Source organism: Mugil cephalus, chromosome 16 (genome assembly GCF_022458985.1).
Source record: "Mugil cephalus isolate CIBA_MC_2020 chromosome 16, CIBA_Mcephalus_1.1, whole genome shotgun sequence".
Lineage (NCBI taxonomy): Eukaryota > Metazoa > Chordata > Actinopteri > Mugiliformes > Mugilidae > Mugil > Mugil cephalus.
The window spans coordinates 18,971,653-18,999,426 of NC_061785.1; the positions used below are offsets into that span (position 1 = coordinate 18,971,653).

At 42.6% G+C, this 27,774-nt stretch overlaps 1 protein-coding gene across 1 annotated transcript; it reads left to right on the plus strand.

Annotated features, from left to right (window-relative positions):
* Window positions 1-2,875: 2,875 nt before the first annotated feature.
* Window positions 2,876-17,467, plus strand: LOC125022112 (alpha-1,6-mannosylglycoprotein 6-beta-N-acetylglucosaminyltransferase B-like). The gene is made up of 18 exons (XM_047608425.1): window positions 2,876-3,020; window positions 3,341-3,396; window positions 5,057-5,172; window positions 8,290-8,419; window positions 8,520-8,662; window positions 10,832-10,896; window positions 11,053-11,226; window positions 11,336-11,503; window positions 11,624-11,793; window positions 11,909-12,040; window positions 12,882-13,015; window positions 14,327-14,448; window positions 14,528-14,683; window positions 15,726-15,872; window positions 15,965-16,081; window positions 16,181-16,255; window positions 16,556-16,716; window positions 16,852-17,467. Exons 2-18 carry the CDS (start codon window positions 3,365-3,367, stop codon window positions 17,021-17,023), a joined length of 2,214 nt encoding a protein of 737 aa, XP_047464381.1. The 5' UTR covers window positions 2,876-3,020; window positions 3,341-3,364; the 3' UTR covers window positions 17,024-17,467.
* The last annotated feature ends 10,307 nt before the right edge of the window (window positions 17,468-27,774 follow it).

Consider the following 27,774-nt stretch of genomic DNA (forward strand, 5'->3'; position numbering starts at 1 on the left):
GACTATTTCACATGAGTGGAAGATTTAAGTTATTTTAATGATTATTTTTATTGATCTATTTTAGGAGATAATGTCAGGATTTTAAGGTTATAAGTAAAAAAAATAATAAAATAAAACAACAACAGAACTAGTTCCTCTGTTATGAACTTTATAAATCAATGCCAACCACTTATATCACATACAAATATCTAGGCAATTAAGAACTGTTCTGACTGTATCAAATGAACACCACAAAATCCTATCATCGCCTAAGTGTATAATGACTAATAACATAGCTCATTCCTTACCTTAAGGATCTACTTGTGGGAACATTGAGAGATCTTTGTAATGCCAGATCCCAGTATTTGATTTGTCTTGTTTACTTGCAGACTTGGTCTGTAAAATGAGTGATGACACAGGCACAGGACAGGAAGTGCAGTTGCGAGGCCATCAACAACCCCTGCCTTTGTCCAGGACTCAAAGCAACCACCAAAACACAAGCAGCCAACACATGACACTTATTACTGATAATTTAATTGTGGAGCCGCCATTGCAGTCCAGAGGAACCCAGAGCAAAGAAAAAAAAAATGTTGTTTGCGCTTGTCTCGTCGCTCTGGTACAACCTACGTTTTTCATGTCTTCATTTTTAGGACTGTGTTTACCGGTGGTGAAGAAGGAGAGCTGAATTAGTGATATCTGTATTTTTTCTGTGACAACTCAATCAGATCACACTATTCTTTCATTCTTGTTATCTTAAACCATTCTGCTGTTAGATAGATAGATAGATAGATAGATAGATAGATAGATAGATAGATAGATAGATAGATAGATAGATAGATAGATAGATAGATAGATAGATTAAATTATTATATTATGATTAGAATATATTATAATTATAAATGATCTAACTCTTAAAGTTTTGTGAAAGTCAAAGTGGTGCCTTGAATAAGTTGGATGGATCAATCTGGCTTTGAAGTGTACTGAAAAGAAGAGCAACACCATGAACTAGAGTCCTAATTTCCAGGAACACCGTGCTATTGTGTCAGTTTCACGGTTACACTTTCAAACATCTGCCTCAATCTGGGAGACACTACAGCCAGGCAGTAGTGTATCGGTCATGTAAACACATCGCTTGCACAGTGCACCTATGTGTGTCTGATTTTGATAATTAAAGCAGTTGAGGAAAAGTGATAAAAAAGGTACATGGGTGGGTAAGATACGATTGCATTGATGCATGTGTGAGTGAGTGAGAGAGAGAGAGAGAGAGAGAGAGAGGCAAGCAGATGGGTGTAAAGCCAGTAAGCCCTTAGGTCCAAGCTTATGGAGGTTTATACTCATCAAATCCTTCCGCTTGCACACGCTCAATGACATCACTCCAGCACCGCCCCATCCTCCTGCTCCCTCCTACTGCAGCCTGCCTCACACGGCACATATTTGCAGACATATAGGGGGGCAAACGTGGGAAGACAAAATAAGCGTTGAGTTCTAATGCCTGTCAGCTACAACCTTTGAGCGTGACGATAAACCAGTTAGATTTCCCCATAAACTGGTTACCTGCTAATCCGCTCCTCATTTAAGGCGGTGACAGGCAGCAGATGTGAAGACGTGCCTTTGTTTTTGATCGTGCATCAGACAAATTCAGAAAAGTATCTAATGTAAAGAAGCAAAAGAAGTTGTGAACACCGTGTGGTGGAATATGTGGCTTGTTTATTCATATGGATGATAACTCATTATTATTTTATTGAGAATATGAATGGATAATGAAAATAATAAAGTTTTATTAGTCATAGGCCCTTGTCCTTTAATATCAGATGTGGCGTTTGTGGTCCAACGATCAGTGCTTCATTTAACCTGGCATCCTCACTGGACAACTTCTGCTCAGCAGGTTTACTTAATCTGCCACGGAGGAGTCTACCTGCTGTCTTCTCCACGTCCGCAGCATCAGTCTGAGTCAAAATCCATTTCTAAGTGACATATGCGCCCGACCTGCCTCGTTCCAAACACTGTTAATGAGTTAAGTGGTGTGGAAACTGTCGGCGTCCTGCGCACTTTTTCTCAGAGGCTAACTCTAAATAGACCACAACACCATAGCAGAGTTCATGTGCTTCGAATCATGCCTGAAATTACCAAAGGAGCCTGCCTTGACAGGAATGTTTGCTGTTTTCATCTGTATTTGCCTGCATGTGACACACGCTGCGCTGCGCCAAGGCAAACATTTAAAAGAATGCCAGAGGCTGCTTTCAAGACGGTTTTGCTTATTGAGAATTAATAGCTTAGTACTTTTAAACGCAAACTAGCTCTTTGAGTTTGTCAGTGCCCTAAGAACCCATTTGTGGTTAAACTGTTACTACTTTCTTACATGCCAGGAAAGGATTTGGAAGTCAAGAATATTACTTGGAAGTAATGAGTAACCTGACAAAAATATTTATTACAGAGGCTTGACGAAATATTCTTACAATGTGAGGCCTTTTAAAAGGCATTATTTTCTGTCCGATAAACTCATTTGACAACTGCACAAAACACAAAAGCTGGAATTACAGTATCTTCTGTAATTGGTAGTTATGCGCTTTCCACCGTGTGTGTTGTCTTTGTTCTTACTGTCATTAAGTTTGTTCCACCTTGTGTCTGTATTATTCCATTCAGCGCCAAAGTTTTGAACCATTTGAACAATTTAAATGAGCTCCCTGCTCGAGTATCGGTTCACAACGAAAGCTTAAGTCCAGCTGAAAGGAGCTGTCACCCAATAGCGTGGGCTCCATTGTGTATGTGAAAGGCCCAAGCAGCACCCTGGGTATTGTTTTCTCTAAAGGGGAGTCAGGTTACCGTGACAACCACAGGATGCCTACCCCATAGGCCCTGAGACAGAGAAAAGGCCGGGCCAGAGAAGGAGGGAAAGAGAGCGCAAAGGAGATAAAAAGAGGAGGCAAGATACTTTCCAGCCCCGGCTTTATTTCCTTTTATTCTTTAAAAAAAAAAAAAGTTTGTGTGTTTTGGAAACAAGCCTGGTGTTTGCCAGTGAGCTGGGATGAAGACCCAAGGAGGTGAGATGTGTGTGTGTGTGTGTATTTGTCTGCATGCTGGCTTGTTTAGTATGAACCATCGTATGAACTGTCAGTCTGATGAACATGAACAAAAATTAAAAGGGCTCTCACAGCAAGTCTGGCTGGCAGTAGCATCGCCGTGCTTGTAAATGTTACTGATGCAGTTCATGTGAAAAGCGCGACCATTCATTTGAAATGGGATGAGGACCTACGATTAACCTTACACCAAAATAAAAGAATAATGGGGCATGTAACTCATAAGAATGACTGATAAAATATCTATCTGTCTACTGATACTTTTAATGTTTTTGTTTCGACAGTGGGATCCTACACTTTGTAAACAGATGGCCATGCGTGTTGCGATGCGGCCTCGCAGGTAAGCTAAAAGCACTGAAGTAGTCAGGAACTAGTAAAAATGTAGGTAGAAAGTAGGAAGTAAGAAGTAAGAAGAAAGAAGAAAGGACTACGATTGTAACTATTATTTTAGACTCTCAACCAAGATTTCACAAACACATTGACAGTATTATTATGAAGGTTCTGGCCAACAAACTACAGGGAGTTCACCATTGTGATACTCCTTAAAACCTGCATAAGTGGACTTAAACACCTGGAATTCACTAGAAGGAAACTTCAGAATATGATGCTTAAGTAAATGCGACTATAAGCAAACAATTTTTGTTTTCATTTTGAATCATTTGTTTCTTGGTTTGTTACAGGCTGTATGGCTTTTAACTCACAGTCACAGGCTTGACTATAATGTATTATATGTGTCTTAATGATTACTTACTGACGCCCATCATGAAAGCTGGCTCATCTTCGACTAGCATTTAGATTTACTTAGTTTAGCCACCGTATATTGTGATAGCTGACAGCAACATGATGAGTAAAAGAAGAGCTTCTTCCTTTCACATGGCCCCGGATTTCCCATGTGACTCCACCAACAGGTCAGGACATCAGGCCGTATATCGCATTGTTTCCAGGAAACGCGATTTCACACGGCTACGCTGCCTTTCCACTCGGTCAAGGACCTGAGGAGTTGCGATGACAGCTCTGACAACTCTGATGAATTGCACACTCGTACATTTGAAAGAAAACGATTTCTTTCTGGATCTGAATCTGGGAGCTTTACGGGGCACTGGGAGATCTTAAAAAGTGTGTGTGCGCGTACTCGAGCCTGACGTTGCTATGTTTCTTTGTGTAAGGGTGGATGGGCTTTACAGGCCTGATGAAAGTGAGAAATGATGGCTCTGTCTGCCCCAGTAAAAAGAAGCTGAGGGCCCAGCGAGCGTGATGCCACATCAGACACTCGTTTTGACACAAGGGAGGTCTCTTCACTTGAGGTCATGGAACAATTTTAGCTTTCCACATTCTCTAAATGTATTTAGAGGTACTGTAAGCTTTTATTATTATTATCACGGCTGCTGTTGTATGAATTTTATAGAAGATTTAATTAAGGTGCACATTATTTTAAAAACTGTCGTTTTATGTCATGTCCAACATGTCTATTTAAAAACAACCATCATATAGTCTGTGAAGGTTCTCAGTCATTCTTGTAATCCAAAAAAGGGTTGAATAAGGTCAGCTGGACTTGTAGAATTTCTTGAAGACGTTTCTCCACTCATCCGAGTAGCTTCTTCAGTTCTGATAAACGTGTGGGAAATTGAGGTTTTAAATAGGAAAAACTCTGTGGGTACCACCCACCCGAAACTTGCTTCTAACCATCTGGATAACCATCATATAGCATAAGTTGTTTGTTCGATTGGAAAAACTGCTGTCTCTACGCATAAAACTGGGCTTGGTCTTCCATTTTTTTTTTCCCACTCTGCATTTGTTAGAATATGCATGCGTCAACTAACAATACAAATAGCAAGATGACACTGACAAGAAATATATGCCCACTTCAGTGTGAAAGATTACTCTAAATAACTCTTTCTTTTTTTTTTTCTTTTTTTTTGCTATTGGTGCACATCAGGCTGAGGGTGATGTTGTGTTATGCTGATTCTTGAAGGTATTTCTCTGTGTATTGTGCCCTCTAGTGGTTGCCTGGTGCTATGTCTGTGCCTGTCTGTGGTCACCCTGCTGATGCAGAGCCTCTGGGTGCCGCTCGAGGGGACCAGGGATGAACCCGCTGGCAGATCACCAGAGGAGCAGGGTAAACAACACAGGATTTGCCATTTAAACTTTTTTTTTAATAACATATGTATACACTCACTTTATCAGCTATGTTGGAAGCACCGAAACACACAAGAAAATGAATTCAAGCACGTGATGAACTGAAACAGAAATGTACTTTGCGTCCAGGGATTAAGATTTGATCCGATTGCACATTAGATGAACGTTTGTACACAATTCGCGGTGGGTCCTCGCATGTGTCTGAGTTGTGGGTTTGGGGCCAAGATATACCAAGGCTCATTAATCTGTCTCAACTGTTGCTGTGGAGGAGCGCATTTCAGTGGGAGTGGACCGGGTTGTTTGGACAAAATCTTTCTTTCTGGAGAGAACGGAGGAGACACATGTTGTCAATGGTCTCCTCTGCACTGTGTTTATTTGTAAAATGAGCTGTGTGTTTTACGCACCAGTTGAACAAATGTGGACATTCTGGCAGCATGTGTCAGCAGGCTTTAGTCAGAGTCTAATTGGCATTCATCAGACTGTTTTCAATAGTCTGGATGTGGTATTTGAGTCTAATCTGATACAAACGTTTATTCGCGATGTTTTGCAAGTTTCGTGATTCATTTCAGTCGTAAACTGTGTGAAACTGGGTGATGCCATTCTGAAGAATCCATTTAAGCAAAACATGCGACTCTGCAGTGGATAAAAACACCATCAACGCTGACTCGTTGTGTTTTGTGACATGACAACGGGGGTTTTTACCAGGGAATCCGCTGCAAAATCTAATCACAGAAGATGATATATAAACTAAACATCCAAGTCCTGTTCTTCTCAAATTCTCGGAAGTTTGCCTTTTGCAACCCACTGTTTCATCCAGGCTTCGGCCGCAGTCGGCCACAGTTGCTTTGTACTTAGAGGGACCCACCACAAGTTGTGTACAAAAAGCCACTTAGCAATTGTCACGGTGGGAAATATACAACATGGGAGTAGATGCTGGTGATCTCAGTCCGTATGAATTTACAGTCCATATTCATTTACCACAGTCCTTATATAGTTTTTCCAGTACTCCACTAACTCATTGTTTTCAGAAACTGAGACATTAAAAAGGTCTCTAATTATACTGAGATACTATCTAATATCTAATAGTTATATGAACAGACCTGCACAAGTTTTATATGTTTTACTATATCTATAAATTTCAAGTAAATGCTGCTCCCACATATACACACAGTCACATAGGTATCTCACATAAATTATGGCAAGCTCCCGCCTCTTCTGCCCCATTAATTATCCTTTCATTGCCTCAGTGGTAGCAGTGACATGCTGAGAGTCAGCTGAGCAAACACAGATGAAGTGACATCATCTTTCTGCGGGAGTTTACCGCGTGTCACACGTTAAAGAGCCGTCTCCAGGGGGATCATAATTCTGACAGCGTTCAATACAACACTTAGTGCTCCTCGTCCGCCAACCCGTTAGCGGACACCGCTCCTCGCACAGATGTTTCAGCCAAGGAATCCTCAACCTGCTTTGTAAAATAAACCCTTCGAGCCTCAGCAGCAGACTTTAAGAAGTGTCAGCTGGAGTACATGCAGCAGGTGGACGGCGGAGGGGGCTTGACCACTGCTGCCGTAGGTGAGCCGCAAGCTTCACACTAGAGCCAATGATAACAATATACAGTCCTTGGAATCAACCCTTCGGGGCCGGACAGCAAGATGGACGTGTTTAAAAAGGATCCTGTGAATGTTTGAAGTCTCCATTAAACATTAATATTGGATTAGCAGGTGTTTCTAATTTATAATAAATCCGGAAGGTAAACAGTCATAAAGGAATGAGGTTTCTGTCGCATGAAAACAGAGATGGAAAATACTGCGCTTAAATAAAATCTTAGAGGTTCTTAAGATCCCCATTTGATGCTTTTTATGGGAAATATTGTACTTTCTCCTCCACTCCTCTACACCGATCAGCCACAACATAAAAACCACTGACAGGAGAAGTAATGAACACTGACCATCTGGCAGTACAATGTTCATTATGATGTTTATCGTAATCACAATAGGACACAATAGGACACCCTCAGAAGGGCCACGTCCATTTATGTGACAGCTTCAGTAGTTTTCAGATGAATATTTTACATAATGGATAATGTCACAAGCTTTTAACCAGAGATGTGTTGCAGAAGTCAAAAATCTGAAAACAGATGAATGAATCCGAACTTTTCCTCAATTCTCTTCCATTAATCACATGACAACCCCTCAGAGGTATCTGCTGTCCTTTGATATAAAACAGCAGCTACAATAGCGGTGTGCTGCTTTGACACTGATGCTACAGTATTAATAAGGATATCATACATATGATATTTTGGTCAAATGGACCAAGCTTTAGCCTCCACGTTGTCATCCCAATCATATTTGACTCTTCTTTCAAATGTTTTTATATCACAACGTTTTCTATAAACCTGGTCCACTACCCATGAAAATGTGTAACACAGATTTAGGTGATACATTATAGTTTAGACTTCATAAAAAGTCATAAAGAGCAGGTCAGTTTCAGTCTGGAAGGACAAATGTTGACTGGCTGAGGGGAAGACAATATAAGGGTTAAATACAATTTGCCGCCATTCATTGTTTCAACCTGAACCTGAATACTTCTTCTACCACTGCATGATATTATGTTCTGCCGTTGTAAGTCTTTATAAAAGTGGAGACACACTGCAAGGAGACACATTGCTTCCATTTTTCATGTTTGTCACAAGGCAAAGTGGATGAAAACCACAGAGTAAATAGACGCAAAACAACCAACTGAGATCCAGTGAAATGTGCTGCCTGTGAACAGCTTCACTTCATTTTTGAAATATGACCTTTAAGTGACATTCTCACTGCACATAAGGGCAGCATTTTGAGACGTTACCTCCGTCCACGAAAACAGAAACACTGTCAGAAATATGCAAACATGAGCTGTGTGTGGTGTGTGTGAGAGAAACGGCCGCAGAGGTCCAGTTACACTCATAAATATGTGGATGGCAGCAGCTGTTGTTCGGGGCGAAATCCACCTCTGAAGAAAGAATCGCATTCAGGGAATGACGATACACAGACAGGTTTTGTGTTGTGCGTTGCTGTAATACTACTTACACCTACCGTGCTGTGTATTTACATCACAGGCCAGCGTGGTCTTGGCTTCCGCAGGCTGTCTCTTCGCTTTGAGGCTTTGAGTACTCAGGTAGAGAGGCTCAGCAGGGACAGAGATGTCTCCCAGCTCACCAGAAACGACCTGAGTTTGCTACTAAAGAGGTATCCGATGGTTATTATTTCAACATATGTGGATATCAGTAAAGACAGATATGTTTTAGACAGAGCATGAGCACATGTGGGGCTTCTGCTTTTTTTCCAGCTTCAGACAGGATCAGCAGAGCTTGGCCCACTTGGTGGAAAGGGAGATGAAGAGAGTGTCCCAGAGGCTTGATCAGCTCAGCAGTCACAGCCATCACCGCGAGGCTACGCCAACGCCACATGCTGACCGCGGACCACTCATGGGTAAACTCGAACCTGTAGGCCGACTGTCTGTGAAGTTTGTCAATCATCCAGGTCATGGGAACGCCCAAAATAAAACAACCAGTGGATTCTTTAGTTTTCGGTTCATACGTGACTGGCGGGGAGTTAAGGTTTTGAATGACAGCTGGTACTCGAGACACGATCCAGAAACAAAAGAAAGCATCCAGATCCAACTGCATGTCTTCTGGGCAACGGCGATTGCCGTGAGGGGAGACAGGAGTGGTAGATCACTCTCCCACTTGGCAGCACTGATGCACAGACTGAAAGATGAGGAAACCTTACCTTCAACCTCATCACGAAAGTTCACATCCGAAGAATGTAAATCAACATCTGGATAAAGCATTTGGCGACAAGCACTGTGGACAGATAAAATTAATTTTTGGACAAAGGCGTAAGGCATGACTGAAAAAACACCACTCTGACTGTTCATGTTGGTGGAAGCCAGGAGACAAAACACACGAGTACGTCAAGACATGCTAGGGAATGGCAAGTGCACTTTCCTGACCTGAACGCTGAAATTCGACAAAGACACATTCAGCTGACTGCTTGTACAAAAAGACGGCATAAACGTGACTTGGAAGCTAAAGTGATCTGCAAGAAGTGGTAGTAGTAGCAGAAAAAAAAAATGAAAATCAGGAACTGAAAGATGCTTAGCTAGCTACAAAAACAGCTGACAAGAATATGCTTCCTGTTCGTATCTGGCCTCATCCATAAGGGCGACACAGACCTTTTTCCTGTTCCTGTACCACTGCACGGCACATTAATCTAAAGTCTGAAAAATCAGTCTCACTTTGTTACATTTATGCAGTTTCTTGTGGATTATTAGCCTTCTGTGTTTTCATTTTAATTTAAAGAACTCTCACGTTCTCTTCAAAAATTACATTACATTTTTCGATTTCAGCAAAGCCTGACGTGACTCATGATGCAATTTCTACAGCTAGGGCAGATGTAATTAGGACATTACATACAACAACATACATAGTTTACCTTTAATTTTACAAGTTAAACATACTTTGAGTTTTTTTCCAGCTATTATGTGCCTTTACATTCCAATTAAATGTGGTTGCAAACTTCTTTGTGGTTGCCCACAGTGGAAGTGTGATACTCTGAGCCAAATGCATGGTTCATAGCCTTAGTAAGGGTTAACCACACAGTGAAATTAACAAGCTGTGATAATAGATGGTGTGAATGTGGGGGGTTAAAGTGCAGTGGGTGCAGGTGGTTATGGGGGATGAAGTCCTTGAATAGAAGTTTTACAAGTCCCACGGAGCCAGTGCCAATCAACCGGCCGTGGGGAGGGAAAAAGCTAACATCTACGCTAGGACCCTCCGCTGAGGTGTCAGGTGAGAATCCGGTTACGCACACTGGTCGGCACGCGAAGAGGTGTTAGTGTGTGTAGGCGGAGGGAGGCAGGCGGGCGCACACTCACCTTACTGTTTAAAAAAGGGAATTCATAAAGTTCGGGGCGCAGACATCATGCCATGCATGCGTGCGCACACACACACTTGCAGACGTGCATACACATACTGTAGGTGCACACATGCCACCCGCATGCACACAAACGCACACTTCCCCATCACCAGCCTGTCGCCCCCCCGCTACCCCTTCCTCTCACATTACCTCACACTCATAAAATACGACTGTATTACCCAGGAGTCCTTTCACCAGCTTGTCTACTCATACTCTTGTTTTTCCTAAAGAGGGAACTTTTTTTTCTTTCTTTTTGCTGCGCTCCTATATCACATCACCTACGCTCTGCCCGCAGGTTTTCTTATCTTTTTTTTCCTCTCTTTCCATTTTTACTAGGTTGTTTTACACAGTTAAGGGCTGTGTATTTTGGCGAGGGCTGGCGCTGTAAACGGGATTGTTTGGTTGGGAGGCAGGTGTGTCAGGTGTGGGTTTGTGTATGTGTTCATTCCAGCTCATTGACATTGGCTGGAGACGGTTGGGGGGCTTACGGGAAAGGGCCCCAGCGCTGGAATGCATCTTACGGGCATGGCAGCTCTATGCATTGTCCTCAATTCACTACCCATGTTGAAGTAGCTCTAACCTTTTCCTTTTTGGGACTGAAGCTGATATCGTAAGAATAATGATGCATTCAACAACGCCACAGGAATAAAAACCGTGTGACTGCTAAACTCTCACCTGTAGGGTCCAGTGAAAAGTGCGACGTGCCAGTAGATCCGGCATATCCAGTGTGTGCGGAAAAGGTGGAGGTGAGAAAGTGAAAATGTAACGTGGTGATTTATTGCTCTGCGTGTGCACTCTGCTATAGTTGCATTCAAGCACTTGCTTTGACTTTTACATCCTCTTCCAAGTCTGAACCAGATGTGTCTTTTTGAAATTGCTGTTTTAACAATTGTCTGTGGCAGTTCCTGCGCGCCCGCTGGCAATCAGACCCCTGCTACGCTTTTTACGGAGTGGATGGTACCACTTGCTCCATTTTGACTTACCTCAGTCAAATAGAGGACTTTTGTCCCCCTCCTCTTGGAAGGAACCACTCTGTGCTGCCATGGCATCAGAAACCTCATGCCTATACAGAGAAGGTATCTTCTTCTTCTTGTCATTGTGTGTTGAGTGTCCTGAAAATGTTTCTAAATGAAGTTATCAATGATATATAAAGCCTTTGCACCCTCACATTATGATCATACACAGGCTGAGGTACGTAGAACTCTGAGCTCACTGTACGAGGCGATCAGCAACAGCAGCAGCCCGGCCATTAAGTTCATCCGGTCCAGAGTGGAAAGAATGTCTGAACGATGGATACAGGCTGGTCTAAGGATGAGGCAGAGCAGCAACATGACGGTCTCAGGCCAGATGAGGGTAAATGTAATTTAAACAACACATACTGTACCAGTCAAAAGTTTGGACACACCTCCTCACTGACCTGAATGAGAAGGTTCATTTCATTAAGCTGCTGTAGTTACACCTCCTGTCCCCTAGGTGCTGCTTTACCCCGGTGCCCTCGCTGGGAGTGTTGGCCAGCGTTTTGAAGCCATGGTGGAGAGAGGTGGTCCTTTGGGAGAGCTGGTGCAGTGGGCCGACCTCAGTGCCTGTCTGACCATCCTGGGTCACAACCTGACCTTCAGCACCTCACAGAGCCAGCTCCACAGGTTATTACCACTGTTATTTTCTGTTTCAGTCATTCTGTTTCTACATTATTTTAGTTGTTAACTCATTTGTCATGCTGGCATCTCCAGATAAATAAAAGGTTGTTTATCGACTCAGCTTCATAGGCGCGGCTCCAGGTCGGGGCAGTTGTCCAATCCAAAGGCCCCTCACCTTTGACCTCATCTATACCGACTACCATGGCCTTGCTCACCTCCAAGGAGCCATGGGACTGGCTTTCCAGCATTACCAGTATGAGCACACTTTTATAAATACATGATTACACCTCAGGGACAGTAAGAAATGTTTTTCTTAATGCAGTTATCTCAAAATCAAACTATTTTGTTTATCTCAATGTAACAAATGCTCATTCTGTGTGTTTCTTTTATTCATCTTGTTATCTTTAAATCAAATCAAGTTAATTGTGAGAATAACAGAAGGTTGTTTCCTCAGGCAGGTGCGGTAGTGTAATAAGTGACAAAACCTGGGACAATTTAGTTAGAGTTGGTTTTATTTACACCGTAGGGACCAGGTTCTAAAATTGTAAAGTTCCAGAGAAATTATTTTACAATGCAAGAAGTCCCTGCTCGGGGGACTGCAGAAGACGGAGCTTGCAGCTGTGAATATATCTGATCAGTTGGGTATTTTGTTTTGTTTTGTTTTGTTTTTTGGAGCACTTTGAGTTGCTTTAGTATCCATCTGGTTCACTTTAGAAATGGATCATTGTCTGGTTTACGATAAATCATTTCCCAACACTTCAAGGTTTCAGCTGCCATTGTGACAGTGTGACTGCACTCTTTAAAAATCTAATGAAGTAGACTCATTTTTAAGCTTTCCACAAAAACATCTCATCAGCTCGAGAAAACAACCATTGTTGTCTCTATAAATCGGCCTTCTTTCCTCTTCATGAGGAATGAAACAATGAAGTCGTGACGTCAGGGTAACAACACTAAAAACAATAATCTAACAAACATGTAACTTCAGCACATGATGACAGCAGCTTTACACACCATAAACTGCCCTATTGTTAAACTTGTTATTGTTAAAAGATGTTCACAACAATCTACTTATGTTTATTGTTTAACATTTTCAGGTGTCGCTTCAGAATCTTGGATTCATTCGGCACAGAGCCAGCCTTTAATTTGGCGAGTTATGCACGTGACCACGGATACAAAACGCTGTGGGGCAGCTGGGGTCTCCAACCTCTGCAGTACATGACCATGTTCCGTAAGTCTCTGTGTGTATTAATATATGTGCCTGTAACATATGAGATTCAAACTCCACGCATACACGGTTGCTTATAAAGTTAGAATATTTCAGACATATTCCTTTGTTTACTCCCATTTGTATGAGTCACGCTGTCATAATAATTTAATGAGAAGAGGTAAAACATATTTTGTTCCAACTTTAAGGACAAAAGTATATACAAATCCCTCACATATACCCCTCTAGGTGTCCTCACAGCGAGAGGATTAATAGCTGAGGTTAAATAAAGTTGCTGCCAAGACAGAGCTTTCATTCCAACACCTCTCCCTGTCATCTTTCCCACCCTGCCGGGAGATGGAGACAAGCTGGAAGGCACTGGGCCGCGAACCGCTCTTCATCCCTCAGCCCGGAGCACTGTTTATTTGTCCTGCGGACGTGGGAGGGAGGCGGCTGTTAGCTGAGGACGTGAGGACCAAAAGAGCAGGGGGAAAGCAAAACAGAGGAGAGACACGGGAAGAAAGGAAAGGAAAGAAGCTCGAGAAGAGAAGTGTTTGTGCTTCCGTTTTGCAGATGAAGATAGTCGGCTGAAGGACTCCGCTCAACGGACACTTAAGCCGAGAATCCAAACACCCTTCATCCGTTCACAGGTCTCCTGAAAAACGCCCATGTGCTGCTCGATCACATCAGCTCTGTGTATCACTGCTAATGATTTGCGGGAGTGTGTGTGTGGAAATTGGTTAAACTATACAGAGACTAAGTGGAGCCCAGAAGGAGCCGGCGGGGAAATCGGACACGTGTGAATGAGGGGAGATTTGGCAAAGGCCTTTTAAACAAGTATACCTCGGGACAGAGGAGAGCGTCACGTACACGTACGAAATGGTTTAGAAGTCAGATCTCAAGCGCACACCTTTGTCGGCACATTCCTAGTAAAGTAAATACTCATCTCTCACACCTTGGTCAGTGTGTCAGAGGGCAGCAGGGTGGCAGCTGCCTATCCAAACACCTCCCGCTATCAAATATGTAGTTCTCATTTCCTCCGACGGATGATTTATGCTGCGCCGCGTGTTTCTCCTCTCGTGCAGGTTTTAATATAAACTGTTCACCTGTAGTTTTGGTATGCGTTTTTTTTTTCTTTGTCACATTCTCTGTAATCAGCCTTAGTGAAGCTCTGCATTGATCATCTTACACTTTTTTCCCCACAATTTCATCCCTCCAAGTGAATCTAATTGTCTGTCCCTTGTCTGGGGTAGAAGATCAGAGTGTGCTTTTGAAATGGCAAGTGATTATATTTACACATCAGCTATTTTTTTTTTTGTACTTTGTCTCCTCCAGCTCATACTCCTGATAATTCCTTCCTGGGCTTTGCGAGTGAAGAGGCAGTGAGAGAGGATGAGCCGGAGACCAGGAGAGACAGGATAGCAGTAGTCTATGGAAAACAGGACTACATGTGGCAGGTATCTCTCTACAAGATTATACAAGAAGAGAAAGCACAAGTCCATAGTGTCATCTAAGTGTGTGTGTTTGCCTCATCAGGGTAAATCTGAATATGTGGAGGTGGTCAGTGAGGAACTGGAGACTCACGCCACGGTCTACCAACGTCCGGGACACATCTCAAATCTACCCAGATTCGTCAGAAACCACGGGCTGCTGAGTCAGGAGCACTTTGTGCGTCTTCTCCGTAGAACCAAGGTTAGATAAGAGCTTATCACAGAACAACCCAATTAAGTTAGGGGAAGTGCATCAGCTGCATCTTCGGTGGATATTAGAAGTCTTAGAGATCTCTGTTAAAGCAGCAGGTTTTTGTGGCAAAAGAGTGACATGACATATTTAATAAAAAAAAACATGATTTAATCTTCCTGCATAAGTGTACACACAGCTGAACTAATACTTGTGTGTAAAAAAAACCTTCCAGATCTATCACACTGTCAGTTCATCTCCTGTGCATGACTCTCTTCTCACCATTTGAAAATATTAATCGTTAATTTGTACGTGTTTTATGAATCTCAGTCATGCTGAGAGGTGAAAGCTCTTTATTATAGTTTTCAGCTTTGTAGCTCAGGCCACTATGTCCTGTACCAAAATGATTTGGAAGCTATTAAAGATTTCCCCTCATTATCACCAAAGCCCCAGAAACAGCTGAAGAAGCTCAGCCTCAACACATGATGCTGTCACCACCATGCTTCTCTGTTTTGATACGTTTCACAGTTTTGAGCTGCAGAACACTGCACATCCTTCCTCACAGTTTTAAGGAGACGACACAAATGTTTTCGTTTAGTCAGGTTTAGTCAAGTATTTCTTTGTTGCACGTTGCTACCTTACCGCCAGATGAAGTATACAAGTAGAGAGCTGATCCCTTCCTTGACCATATTATCCTTCGCCTTCTCATTGATGTTGGAGGGACGTCCCGTACTTGGTTGGTCGATGACCCTTTTCGCTGTGTTCCATGGAGATGTTTTTACAGCCCTCATCTAAAGGATGACTGATGATTTTTGGCCCATGTCTCTTTTATTAGCGTGCTATTAAAAAGAAAAATCCTACCAGAACAGTTCACTGGAAAACTGGAAATGTATCCCATGTTTTTTTAATCATTGCATAAGCTGCACTTTTAAAGTAAAGGTAAACATATTCTGAAATGTATCTTTGATATTTTTAAATCACAATGCTTGTTGCATGATATGATGCTCCTGCATTACAGAAATAGTTTGTCTTTTCTCTGCTGCTTGCCTTGCAGGTGTTTGTAGGCCTCGGGTTCCCCTATGAGGGTCCGGCTCCTGTCGAGGCGATAGCTCTGGGCTGCGTCTTCATCCAGCCTCGGTTTGATCCTCCACACTCATCTGACAATAATGACTTCTACAAGGGCAAGCCCACCACAAGACAGGTAGTTGGCTAAAACAAAAACCCATGTTGGAATTTAAAATAAACATCGCGTATAAATCATTTTCTGATTCACTGCTGTGCTTTGGAGCTCAGATCTCCTCCCAACACCCTTACGCCGAAGAATTCATCGGTAAACCCTATGTGTGGACTGTGGATGTGACCAACAGGACTGATATACGAGAGGCAGTCAAAGCTATTCTGAGCACTGAGGTACCTTCCACTGAGCAAACAGAATAACAGTTCCACTTCACGCACGTGGATTCCAGTTGCAGTGGCACTGAATAAAAGTGTTTGTGTGTGTTTTCGCAGGTGAAGCCTTTCACTCCTCAAGAGTTCACTTGTGCAGGAATGTTGGAGCGGGTTCATGGTTACATCACTCACCAGGTACAGAGATATAGCGAGAGCTGGCATAATATTATTGGGTGCTGCCCCACCAAATGTTTGGCCATATACAGACCAGATCTGGTTAGAAATAATGACATTTTGTCTACTTTATATTAACAGAAGTAACAATGATCAATTCATATCTCTTTATTGTTATGTCCAAAGATGAATCTGTACATTATGTTATGGTGTGAGCCTGACTGTAATGGGCGGGTGTAAGATTGTTCAAGATCGGCATTTAAATTCAATAAAAATATTAATTTTAGCTTTCTCTGTGCTTGTTTTTGTAAATCCTTCAAGAATTTCTGCAATAAATCTGCCTCAACATGGCCACCAGAAAGCGCTCTCACGGTGCTCCTGGGTCCGCTGGGTCAGTCATGTGTAAGTGCGTGTCGACGGTCCTCCCTCTTGTGTGAGCCCGCTCTGTTTCACCGCCTCAACACCCCTGACACATTTACCAGGTGAGAAATCAGCAAGATTTCAGATACACGTTTTACACAATAAACATATTTGCATACAGGAGCTTGTGGTTCTAGAAGAAACCCTCATACTGATAGATATACAAAAAAACATATCATCTTTTGTGATTTTTGTAGGCTTGGACTTGGTTGCTCTAGCACGGCACAAGAAGCCAACCACCTGTTTCCTTCTTATAGCCCATGGGGCCGTCACTGTCGCCTTCAGCAAAACCCTCTGCTGTTCAGCTGTGCCGGCTTTGACCCTTCATACCGTAGACTGTGTCCCTGCAGAGCTCACCTACCTGGATAGCTGGCACTGTGCCCTGATTGCTTCTAAGCAACGCGGTGAAAGGACTCAGGAAAAAGCAGGGAGACGAGAGGAAAGGAGCCATCCGCAACGCATCCTCTGCAGATGCACGAGGCTGTCCCACCAAAACCACTGAAATCCATGTCGTCTCGTTCGTGGTCATATTTTATTTCTATTTACACAAAGAAATGAGAAAATCTGGAAGGAATTACTGAAAAATTAACAACGCAGTCAACGCCCCTTTCATTTAGTTAAGTATTTAGTTGGTAGATTTGTCTAGTGCTGTTGTTTGGACAATGGTTTTTATGTTTTATTTTTTAATGGCGCTCATTACTCAGGAAGCAACGATGAATGATTGTCAGCTCAAAAGCACTTGAAACGTTGAAGGGTGATGAATTCAAGGCCTCGCGTTTCATTAAGCCAAATAAAATCCCTCTTGTTTCTGTAGCTTTTTGGTAAACCCATAAGAAAATAATGTTTAAGCTTTTTTTTTCCATTGGGGAAATCTGTTTAGAGATATTTAAATTAAGTGGGAAACGGCACCGGTGAGTTATATATATTTATCTTGTACAATGCAGTGCTGTACACTTCAGTATTAGGCTAAATAAGTATCTAATTATTCACTCGCTCACATTAATGTATCACACTGGTCAGCGTTGCATGGGATTACTGGTCATGGAGCCCCTCAATGCTTCACTGGCTGCAAATATTAGCCGGGGCCTCAAAGGAGAGAGGGTGACAGCCTAAGTGATGAGGCTCATTATCTGAGTGAATCATGGATAACCTCTGAATGCCTTTGGGAGGTCACAGCCATATGACCATGATTATACTGTCATATAAACCATTGGTTCCCAACCGTCTTTGATTTAGGAAGCCCCCTCAGCTCTGTTTAAATCCATGCCCCCCGCCAGTAGAAGCAGAGCCGTTGTTTATCTTATAAACACACATATTGAGTCCCTTACCCAAGGAGAAGTCACAGAAGACGGGATTAATTATGTTTTTTTTTTTTTTTTTTAGATATTCTAGTAGAAATTATACCTCAAAATGATTTTGATGATAACAAATGACTCATTTTGCCCAGAGTTCCTGTGTTTGTATTATTCTGTGGGATTTGGGAACTGTAGGTTTTCAGGGTCCCCTCAGGGGAACTTTACATACAGTGCGTGCGAGTTTCCATTTTTGGAAGCCTCAAAGAGCCACACAGACTTATCTCATCATCCCGTCCTGCGAAACAACATGTGAAAGAAACAAACGATAACAACTAAAGGCCAAACCACAGCCCACGTCAGTGATATCAGCGATGGGGTGCTACACTTACATGGCACAGCTGTTAGCAGAGATGGCTCCGGCAATGGCAACAAGCTGCTATTTTGAACTTGATTGATGTGAGGTTTTTCTTGGAAACGACACACTGATGAATGTTAACTGGCAGGAAAAAGACCTTTTCTGCCTCAGTACACTCCATGTGACCAGAACTTGTTGTCACTCAGGGATAAAACCGCTCAGGGCTGTGACAACAAGACTGCTCCAAAATGTGACTGACTGGTAAATGGCTGTGAAATGGTGCATGAAAACAACATCTGATATGACTATGGTAAATTTTGGGGGAATTCTTTCGGCTCTGTTACATGTGACTTTTTGTTTAATTAGCTGAACGGTTCAAAGATGATGGAAATTAACATGTGTTTAGGTCAAGGGAATATTTGTAATGAAGGAAAAATAAAAGTCAGGGGGACATATCTGAAATGCATTTTTGGAAAACGATGCGTCGCCTCAGGGTGAGTCACATCTATTTATATCATTTACATACGTTATAGCACAGCCTGTAAAAGCTGTCACTCACTTCCCAGGGGCCTGATAGTAGAGGGTTCAAACCGAGGGCTCAGAAACAGAACCAAGTATATAAGGAGCAAATATATAAATGTGGACAAAGGTTTTAGTGTTCCACGCGATGCCTACTGACCTCATGCTAAATGTTCTGTATATGAATACAGGACTGACAAGTTCCATATGTTTGTCAGAAACCCACTGGATAGTGACAGGCAACGTGATATTCCTTAAGACGACAGTGATTTGGATCATCTAGCAAATGTTAGTCATTTGAGGTCTGCGGCTATTGCTGCAAATTGCTTTTATGCATCGAGTTTGACTTTAAGGATATATTAGATTGATTATTTCCTTGCTTTAATTCAACAAACCACAAACCATGGTGAATGTTGTTAGGCCTTGACCATATTTATTACAGCGGGAGGGTTGTGTGAAAGATTAAGTGAAAGCCACGACAAGCAGCTTTGTGATTCTCTGGGGGTGGCATATGGGTGTTCTGAGCTAAATGCTAACATTGGCATTTTAAGCAAACCTCAGACCACAAGAGTGTTTAGGCCAGTGTATCCCCAGATTAACCCCTCTTGACAATAGCCAAATCCGTTTCAGCTCCCGCCGTGTACCATACATGATCTTATAATGTAAGATGCATGCAGATAATGTTTTAAAAGCCCCCAACTGACTGCAAATCAGCCCTGATCAATGTGATTCATTTAGGATTTGAAATCTAGATGATCATGTCACCAGTTTCACAATAGAGATAGACAAGTCTAGATAGACGAGTGTACAAGGATGATAGGATGAACATAGAGCCCTTAACCATTTATAGGGCACTCATTGAAATACTAATACATTCTAAATTTTAACCATAGAGTGTTATTGTGGGCCATAAGAAGAGATTTTTAATGATTTTTTCAGATTTTTTATGTAAACCTATGTATTTAGACCATAGGTCTCCAACAGAGGGTCCGTGACCCCAGGGGGGTCGTAAAATCGTTCGTTGATTAGATATTTTACTATATATTTCTTTATTTTATTTTTATTTTTTACCCACAATTTCCCCCCGCAATTCACATTTCCTTAAATAAACATTAACATAAATCCAAAATATTTTAGAAAAGGGATAAATGGAGGCAGAAGACGCTATTTTTCAATCAGCACTTCACTCATTCAGTGATATGGGAGATGTTTCAACAGCGCACCGTTTCACACAGAGCGCCACACTAGCCAGACCTGTCAATCTAAGGCTCCCGTACACAGTAGGCCCTGCCCCCATCGCTACTGAGCCAATCACGAGGCTGCGTATTACACGCTCACTCTGTCAGGTTCCCTGCAATTGGCCGAACCTGTTCAGTCCCCAAGTGAAATCCCAGATGCACTCTGCTATATTAGCAGAAGAGAAGGGAAGCTAAGCTAAGTGAAGTGCATGATATATATAGGTATGTTTATATTTACAACAGTTGCACAACCACCCTACTGTACATGTTGGGAATAAAAAAAAAATAAAAAAAAATCTTAATATCTTAATATTGAATGCACAATGATGATAGTAATGTATATTTATCATCACTGGACCAAGTTCAACATAGAACACACATAGTAGGTAGGGGGCCCTCTCCATCAGTTTGAGGTCCTTGGCCTGAAAAATGTTGAAGACCCCTGATTTAGACCATTAGAACATGAAGTGCTGATTCAGACACTTGTCAACATTCACATTATCACACTAGACAACATCAGGCCTCTTCTTCTTTATTCCTAATAAACCAGTTATGCTTGGCGTTTATACAGAGGTGGACCATGAAGACCACATTTGACCTGAGAATGTTTCTTTGATCTTCTCTTAGCGAAAGTGTGTGAAAACCACAGGGACCCAATTTAAACTGTGTCCTGAAGTTACCAAATATGGTTCTTTGCCCGATAAAGGGTAAAGCTTATAGGTAAGCTAGCATACTACCACCAACTGATACTAAAACTAACAGTTAGACCCCTTGTGCCCCGCAGCCATTTTCCAAACCACATCTGTTTAACTCTATGCTAAGCTGTTTATAATGGCACTGTAACATCCAGTGTGGTGATGCAATCAGAGCTAAACCAAACAGTATATTATGTTGTGTGCTGCGCTGTTTTAAAGCTCTTTAAATCTTGTAATTTGTGCATGTTTGGGATCAGAGAAAATAATATATGTGATGTTTTTCCTTTTATGAAACCAGATTTCAATATTAGGAAGGATTTTGAAAACGCCCATAGTCCTTAAACTGACTACTAAACTATGGTGTGGAAGTTTGAGGGTCAGGTCAACTTATAAATGTGCTTTAGAAGGTAAGGATCCCAAAAATGCAAAGACTGACACTGCAGTCTATACAACATTGTCAGAGATACAACTAAAAGTGCAGTCAAATGGGATCGGATTGTTCGAGCAGTCATTAACGTGCTTGACCACCCATGACACATGCACGTGCGTGTTTCATGCCACCTCTGAACACTGAACTCAGGATTAGATCGTTAGAAAATAAGAGATGATTGATGGAGCAGAAAAAAAAAATAAAACCCCAGAGAAAGCGAGAGAGGAAACATGAACCTGTGTCAGGGTCAGCCAGACATCGTGGAATGTTCATGCTCCAGCAGAGGTTCAATAATGTTTATCTGAGTGCTTTTTAATTTTACATGAGAGACGGGAACTCTTTCAGTCACATGGGGAGTCTTTCTCCTATACCTTTTAACTGTGGAATGTGGTGGCGATTTAAACGTCGCTGCCAAGAAAAATGAGAGATCTTACACAAGAAAACAACTCAAACTTTCAACCTTTGTCATGTCTGTGTTTTTATATAAAAGAAACATTTATTTTGCGAAACCGTTTTCATGTAGAAAATCAGCGTTTTACAGATTTCACAGCCATTTCACATATAAAATTAAGAGCACGTTCACAGTCCATAATTACTGCGCTGTATCGGAGGTCAGAAATAAGTTAAGCTCCATCATTAGAAGAATATTAGAGCTATAACTCATACATGTTGCTTTCTTCCTCCGAGTTACTGGAAAATGTTGCAACTTCCAACATTTTATTGCTGTATTATAGTTGCATGATTGTGTATGATCCATCACGCTGTTTACACTAGGACTTCAAGTGTTTCCTCACATTCCTATGGTGTTCAGTCAAACAACAGACTGAGTGAATGCCTTTACTTTCATCTCCCTTGCTGTCTCTGCTTCCATATTACAATCCCCCGTCGTAAAGGATTTTGCCATGTTTGGATGAAGGGAAGAATGAGGGTTTACAAAATAAATAAGTGACACTGTGTAAAAAATACATATACTTTCTAAATTTGAAGACAATGAATCAATACAGAAGTAAATGATCAAACAATGTGAACCTAAATGAAACAATTTTTATTGTTTTTTATTTATAGCTTTTTTCTTAATCTTTTGTTTTTGTTTGTATTTACACTTGTTAAATTTACTTATTATATGTGTATTTATTGTATTTTCTGTAGTCTGGCATAAGAGCAGTGGCTAAGTGACGTCAATCTGCAAACATACTAGTTTTGTAATAATAAGTGGAACACCTCCTGTCTGACCCTCACAGATTCACTCACCTCTGTATATATTCCTAAAATGACCATATCATTTGTGATTTCATATTTTTGACATATCATTTAATGACGCTCACACTCTAGTCCTGAAGAAGCCTCCTTTCCAGGTTGGTCAATTTGCAATATCTGACTCTACCCTAAAGGGGGCAGTGTGGTCAAGCATGTAACGGCATCGTACCACATCACATCGTACCAGTTGCAAACCTCAGCAACCTGCTGAGGAAATGAGAGGCAGAGATGAAAACAAAGATACGCAACACACAACCACCCAAGAGAAAAAAATGTTTTTTTTTTTGTTGTTGTTTTTTTTTTTGTGCATCAGACACCGTAAAGAAGCAGAAATACTGTAGGTGTGTTGGGACAAATGGGGAGCCTCTGCGGGAAGCTCTCCTTTTATTCCAACCAACACACTTGCAGAAAAGGGGAGGGAGAAGGGGTGCCTTAACTGCCATACGAAAGCAGCTGCTTTTATTGAAACCTGTTATTGGCGTGCCAAGATTACACTGAACAACAACAACCCTCCTCCCTGGAAGCCAATAAAATGCCGACAACAAACACTTGGCTTGCCTACAGCACTCTTAGAAGCCACAGAGGTTGGCCTTAATGATACTTGGTAACTATTATAGACTATTAAACTAAATGAATAAAAGAGGAAAAGAATGAGAGAGAGAAAAAGAGGAGAAGGGGGAGAGGAGCAAACGTTGATTCGTTCATAAGTTGTTTCCAGACATTATGTAGGTAGCTGACTCATTGTCGGGCACCCTCAAAGAGATGAGCTATTCTGGTGCAAGATGACTTGGTTGTTGAGTGAATATGGATTTGTGTGAGTGCATAAAAAAAGAGTTATAAATAGCAAAAGTGCTGGACTAATGCGCTCTTATGTCTATCAGCGAAAGAGAGAGCTTGTATATTCTTGACTAGTTGAGCCACGCCACAGGCCGCTCAGTGGTTTTTTTCCCCACATGACTCATATCTAGTGAGCTCATCACACCTGACGTCTGAAGTAAACTTTTGTCAGAGAAAAACACGCTGCCAAAGCTACGGCGAGAAACAGTCTTTTGCATTTCACTTTAATCCAAGAAACACCTGGAGAAGAGCTGAAATCTTTTGTTTTTTTGTCCCTTAAAGCCTCCAGAGGTCTCATTTTCAGTCTCTTCCTCTCAACTCCAGAAAGCTGTGAAGAAACACAGAGCTACTTGCTAACGCCTGCAGCCCCTGGAAAGCCCTTGTCATCTTTCATCCTACACCTCTGAATTGCCTTCATTTTCTGGGGGCCCATAAATTGACTCTTATTGTCCCATAAATGGCTCCTTTTGGGGTGGGATTTATAGTGAGGGGTGGCAATGGGGTGAGCGAGAGGGGAGGGGGTATAAAATCCACCTTTTGATGTCCCCTCTGCTTAACAGGCAGAGCAGACACGCCTGCCCATATGCCGCACGGGGCCTTTACCACACACTCGCTAGCGTGCGACTCCCTCACACACAGGCACATTAAAAGATATTAAAGTGCATTTCTGCTTTCATTCAGAGTCATGAGATGCAACAGCCATGCAGGGTGGTTCGCGTTAAGCTCTGCCACTTCCTCGGCTGTAATTAAAGCCGCCCGTTCAGGGGGTCTCTGAAAGTCTTGCTTTGCTACACCCTTGATCCTGACCTTTTTGGAAGGAAAGGGTGAGTCTGGTGGAACAACTTGGAATAATACAGGCAGCTTGTTTCTTGGTGGGGATCTGTGGTTTTAATGGTGAATGCAAACCAGGTATCTTGCAGATTGTGTAAGAAACACTAAATTTGTGTTTAAACAGAACTATACTTTTTTTTTTAATCAACAAGGAGGATATATTAATGTCCGAGCTCTTTCTTTGGCACAGCAGCTAACACTGCGGTAATGCCGCTTATTACGAGATAAAATTGGCCTAGTGTTTTCATCCGGTGGCTTTAAATATGAAAGAGTGAAATAAACGTTTCAATTCCCTCATAGGACATGATGTCCTGAATCAGAACCAGAAGAATCTGAACTCTTTAATGCCTTTGTTCAAGTGAAAACAATGAAATTAGTAGCATCAGTTTTCAAATTATAGTGTATACCTATAACACTGATGCCAGCATTTCACTGAATTATCCGCTTCTCCAAATGAGAGGAGCTCCACCTATCACCTACTCTAGGTAACACACACACTGTGGATAGAAATCTCATACTAGTGCAACCTTAGTATGTTAAAAACAAGCTGGTCAATTCAAGGGCTGCCTTCATACGGCGTCGTTGCCATGTTCACAAGAAAGTCAACCTCAACGGTCCAAGTTCAAACTACAAATCGAGAGCTCACATGTTCCATTTGAAAGCAGCACGTGTGCTGTTTGATTTATTATTTGGTTAGCTAGTAACTGAGTATTTAAACTCCAGAGGTGTTGAAACAGAATAGTGCTGCTCATGGTGAGGAAGGGGGCGGCACAGTGGCTCTGTGGTCAGAACTGATGTCTCCCAGCAAGAAGGGCCGGGGTTCGAGCTGACTCGTGACTTTGGGTATTCTTCAGGTATTCCTCCCAACTTCCAAAGACATGCTCGTTGGGTGGACCGATGATTCTAAATTGACACTAGATGTGAGTGCGAATGGATGTTTGTCTCTGTGTTAGCCCTGGGATAGACTCAAGACCTGTCCAGAGTGTACCTTTCCTCCATGTCTCTACTAGCACCACACTCAGAGTACTGAGCACAAGTCCACCTTTCTGGTTTGTCTGATTGATGGCAAATGGGGAGCAGGTCTTGAAATGGCAAGGAAGCCGTTCTTGAAAACAGATGAGTTGTTATGAAGTGCATTGGTTCGCTCAGACAATGCTACAGACTGCTATAACAATAGCTGGCTCACTCCTTCCTGCTTCAGTTTACTCACGTCGGCTTCCTCCAGTTTCTACTCTGTGTATCTCTACATCAGCCATTCACTGCTCTTTTCTTTCTCCATCTCCCCTGCTCAGTCTCATTCACAGCACCCTTTTCTTTCTTTCTTTTTTTTTTTTTTGCCTCTCCATTCCTTTTGTGCCCACTTGTCTCTCTCCTTCAGAGGCAGATGAGCCAGGTGATAGTGACACAGCCCGCTGTTTGCCAGTTAGTATGGCGATGACAGCTGCCAGCCCAGGTGCACAGGCAGCTGGGCTGGCCTGGAATGTGTGTGTGTGTGTGTGTGTGTGAGAAAGAGATGTTTGTGACACGGGTATCAGTGTGCATTCATGCTTCTGTATGACAGAGACAGAGGGAAAAGAGGCTTGGGTGCTAGAGAGAACACAGGTGTGTCGGTGATGGAGGGAGCGTGGGAGAAGGTGGAAAGAGAAGAGCGACAGATGGGGGAGGAAAGCTGACCTTTGACCTCTTGCTTCGTCCGTGGCAGTTCCCAAGATCCAGCGACTCAGACGTGTTTCCACGTCTAGGGTGCTCATTGTCTAGACGTTCGTCCGTCACTCAGTGGATGCGAGCGCGTCTTGGTGAGCGTAATTGGCTCAAGACATGAAATCATAGCAGGAAACGTGCGGTGGACCTAGTCAGAGCTCAGATGACATCAGCTTGTTAAACTGGAGCCTGTAAAATAAAACAAGGTTGCATGATGAACTAGAAAGATAGTGAGTGAAAACTCCTGACTATTCCTTCACGGTTAGTTTTTTTTTTTCTTTCCCTTTTTATTGATGGTTAAAGCTCTATTGAGTCATCACAGCTAAGCACATTCCTCCTGGTGCACCTGCGAGACAAACGCAGATGCTACAACTGCCGTCCCTTCAAACGGCCTCTTTCTTTTCCTCTCCTTCACGTCCTCAGTCTCTTCTGACAACATTCCAGGCTGCTCCGCTCCTGCACCTCCTCTTCTTCACCCCCTCCTCCTCCCCCTCCCCCCTCCTAACCCTGCTCCCTCTCTGAGAGCGGGAGGCCGCGGGTGCCATCACTCACCACTTGGTGATTACTGGCACAAAGGGGGCCTTGGTGGCCCCGGCTGCAGCCGCTCGACGTGCACCGCCACTGGGGAGAGAGTGGAGGAAAGTCCCCACCTTGACCAATTCCCTCCAGTCCTCCGTCGTCCCCCACCTCCTCGGATGATGAAAACTCTGTCAGTGTGGATTAGGAAAGAGCGGTGTGTGTCGGCGGACAGAATAACAGAGATAAAAAGCCGTGCCGCCGCACCTCTGTACGTCCATCCCTCTTTCAGCTTACTATTTGTCACTTAATACCAATTTTGGGATTCCAAACCTTTTCATGCTGTTGTCACTTTGCCAAACTGTTGTTAGGCTTTGATTTTTTTTTTATGCGGATATTTAATGGGCTCCTTTTTAGCCTTGCTAATGCATTTTGACGATCAAAGGAAAGCTTTTTATGATATACCATAGTAACTCTTTGAATTTCTCAGACAGTAAAGTTAATTCTCACAGGTATGACACACATACAGTTGATAGTAAAACAGCATTCCCAGCGTGAGAATAACAGAAAATGTTACAATGGAGCACAGTGTGTGGTCTCAGCTGTTCATGTGGGCTGCATTTTCATATTTAAAATATACACTCCTGTTGATATAGTGATCAAAATCTGAACGCTGACGGCTTGAAAGAAGTCTGGGAAGAAAGAGAGCCTGGTACTAGAAGGACAGAGCACTGAAGGATTCTGGGATGGGATGGGATGGGATGGGATGGGGGCATTAAGGTGGCGGCGGCGGTGGCGGTGGGGTTTATTCTCAGGCTGGCACAGCAACGGTCTCGCTTCATGGTGAGAGAAAATGGGCGCCGAACAGGGGTGGGAGGGTGCAGGCTCTGAAATTGATTTCATGCCGGAGTCAGACACAGCCCCGAGGAAGGAGTTGGAAATGTTTGTGAGTGTGTGAGGAAGAGAGGGGAGCGTAAGAGAGTCCAGTTTGAATTCTGAGGGACAAACAATGGCAGAAGGACAGAGGGAGAGACGGTAAAAGAGAGGGGCCGGCCTGCATCAAAGAGGCCGGATCTGCATGAGAAAAAACATGTTGTCATTTCGTTGCTGACATCGGCAGCAAGAGGCACCACAAAAAGCGGGGGTTTGTTGTTTACAGATTCTTTTTGTTTCATAAAATACCAAACCGGATCAACCGAGCTGCGTTTTCAGCTATTAGTTTCATTCATCGTATTGTTTCGCATCACGCAGATGAACGCTGGATGTTCTGGTGGCTGTTTCTCAAATGCAATTTGTGGATACCACTTGCACAATGATCACAAATGCTTGTATGTTGCTAATATCCCAAAACAAACTGTATCCCAAATACAGACTCATTCTTCAGTAGATACTACCAGTCGATAAAACCAGACAAGGACAATACTGCACGTGTACAATGGGCTACCA

What these genes read in the sequence shown, in the direction of transcription:
- LOC125022112 (XM_047608425.1), top strand. Translation starts at nt 3,365, where the DNA reads ATGGCCATGCGTGTTGCGATGCGGCCTCGCAG. An exon ending in TGTGTGCGGAAAAGGTGGAG is followed by an intron (nt 10,897 to 11,052) that starts GTGAGAAAGTGA and finishes TGTCTGTGGCAG; the next exon opens with TTCCTGCGCGCCCGCTGGCA. An exon ending in GCAGTACATGACCATGTTCC is followed by an intron (nt 13,016 to 14,326) that starts GTAAGTCTCTGT and finishes TGTCTCCTCCAG; the next exon opens with CTCATACTCCTGATAATTCC.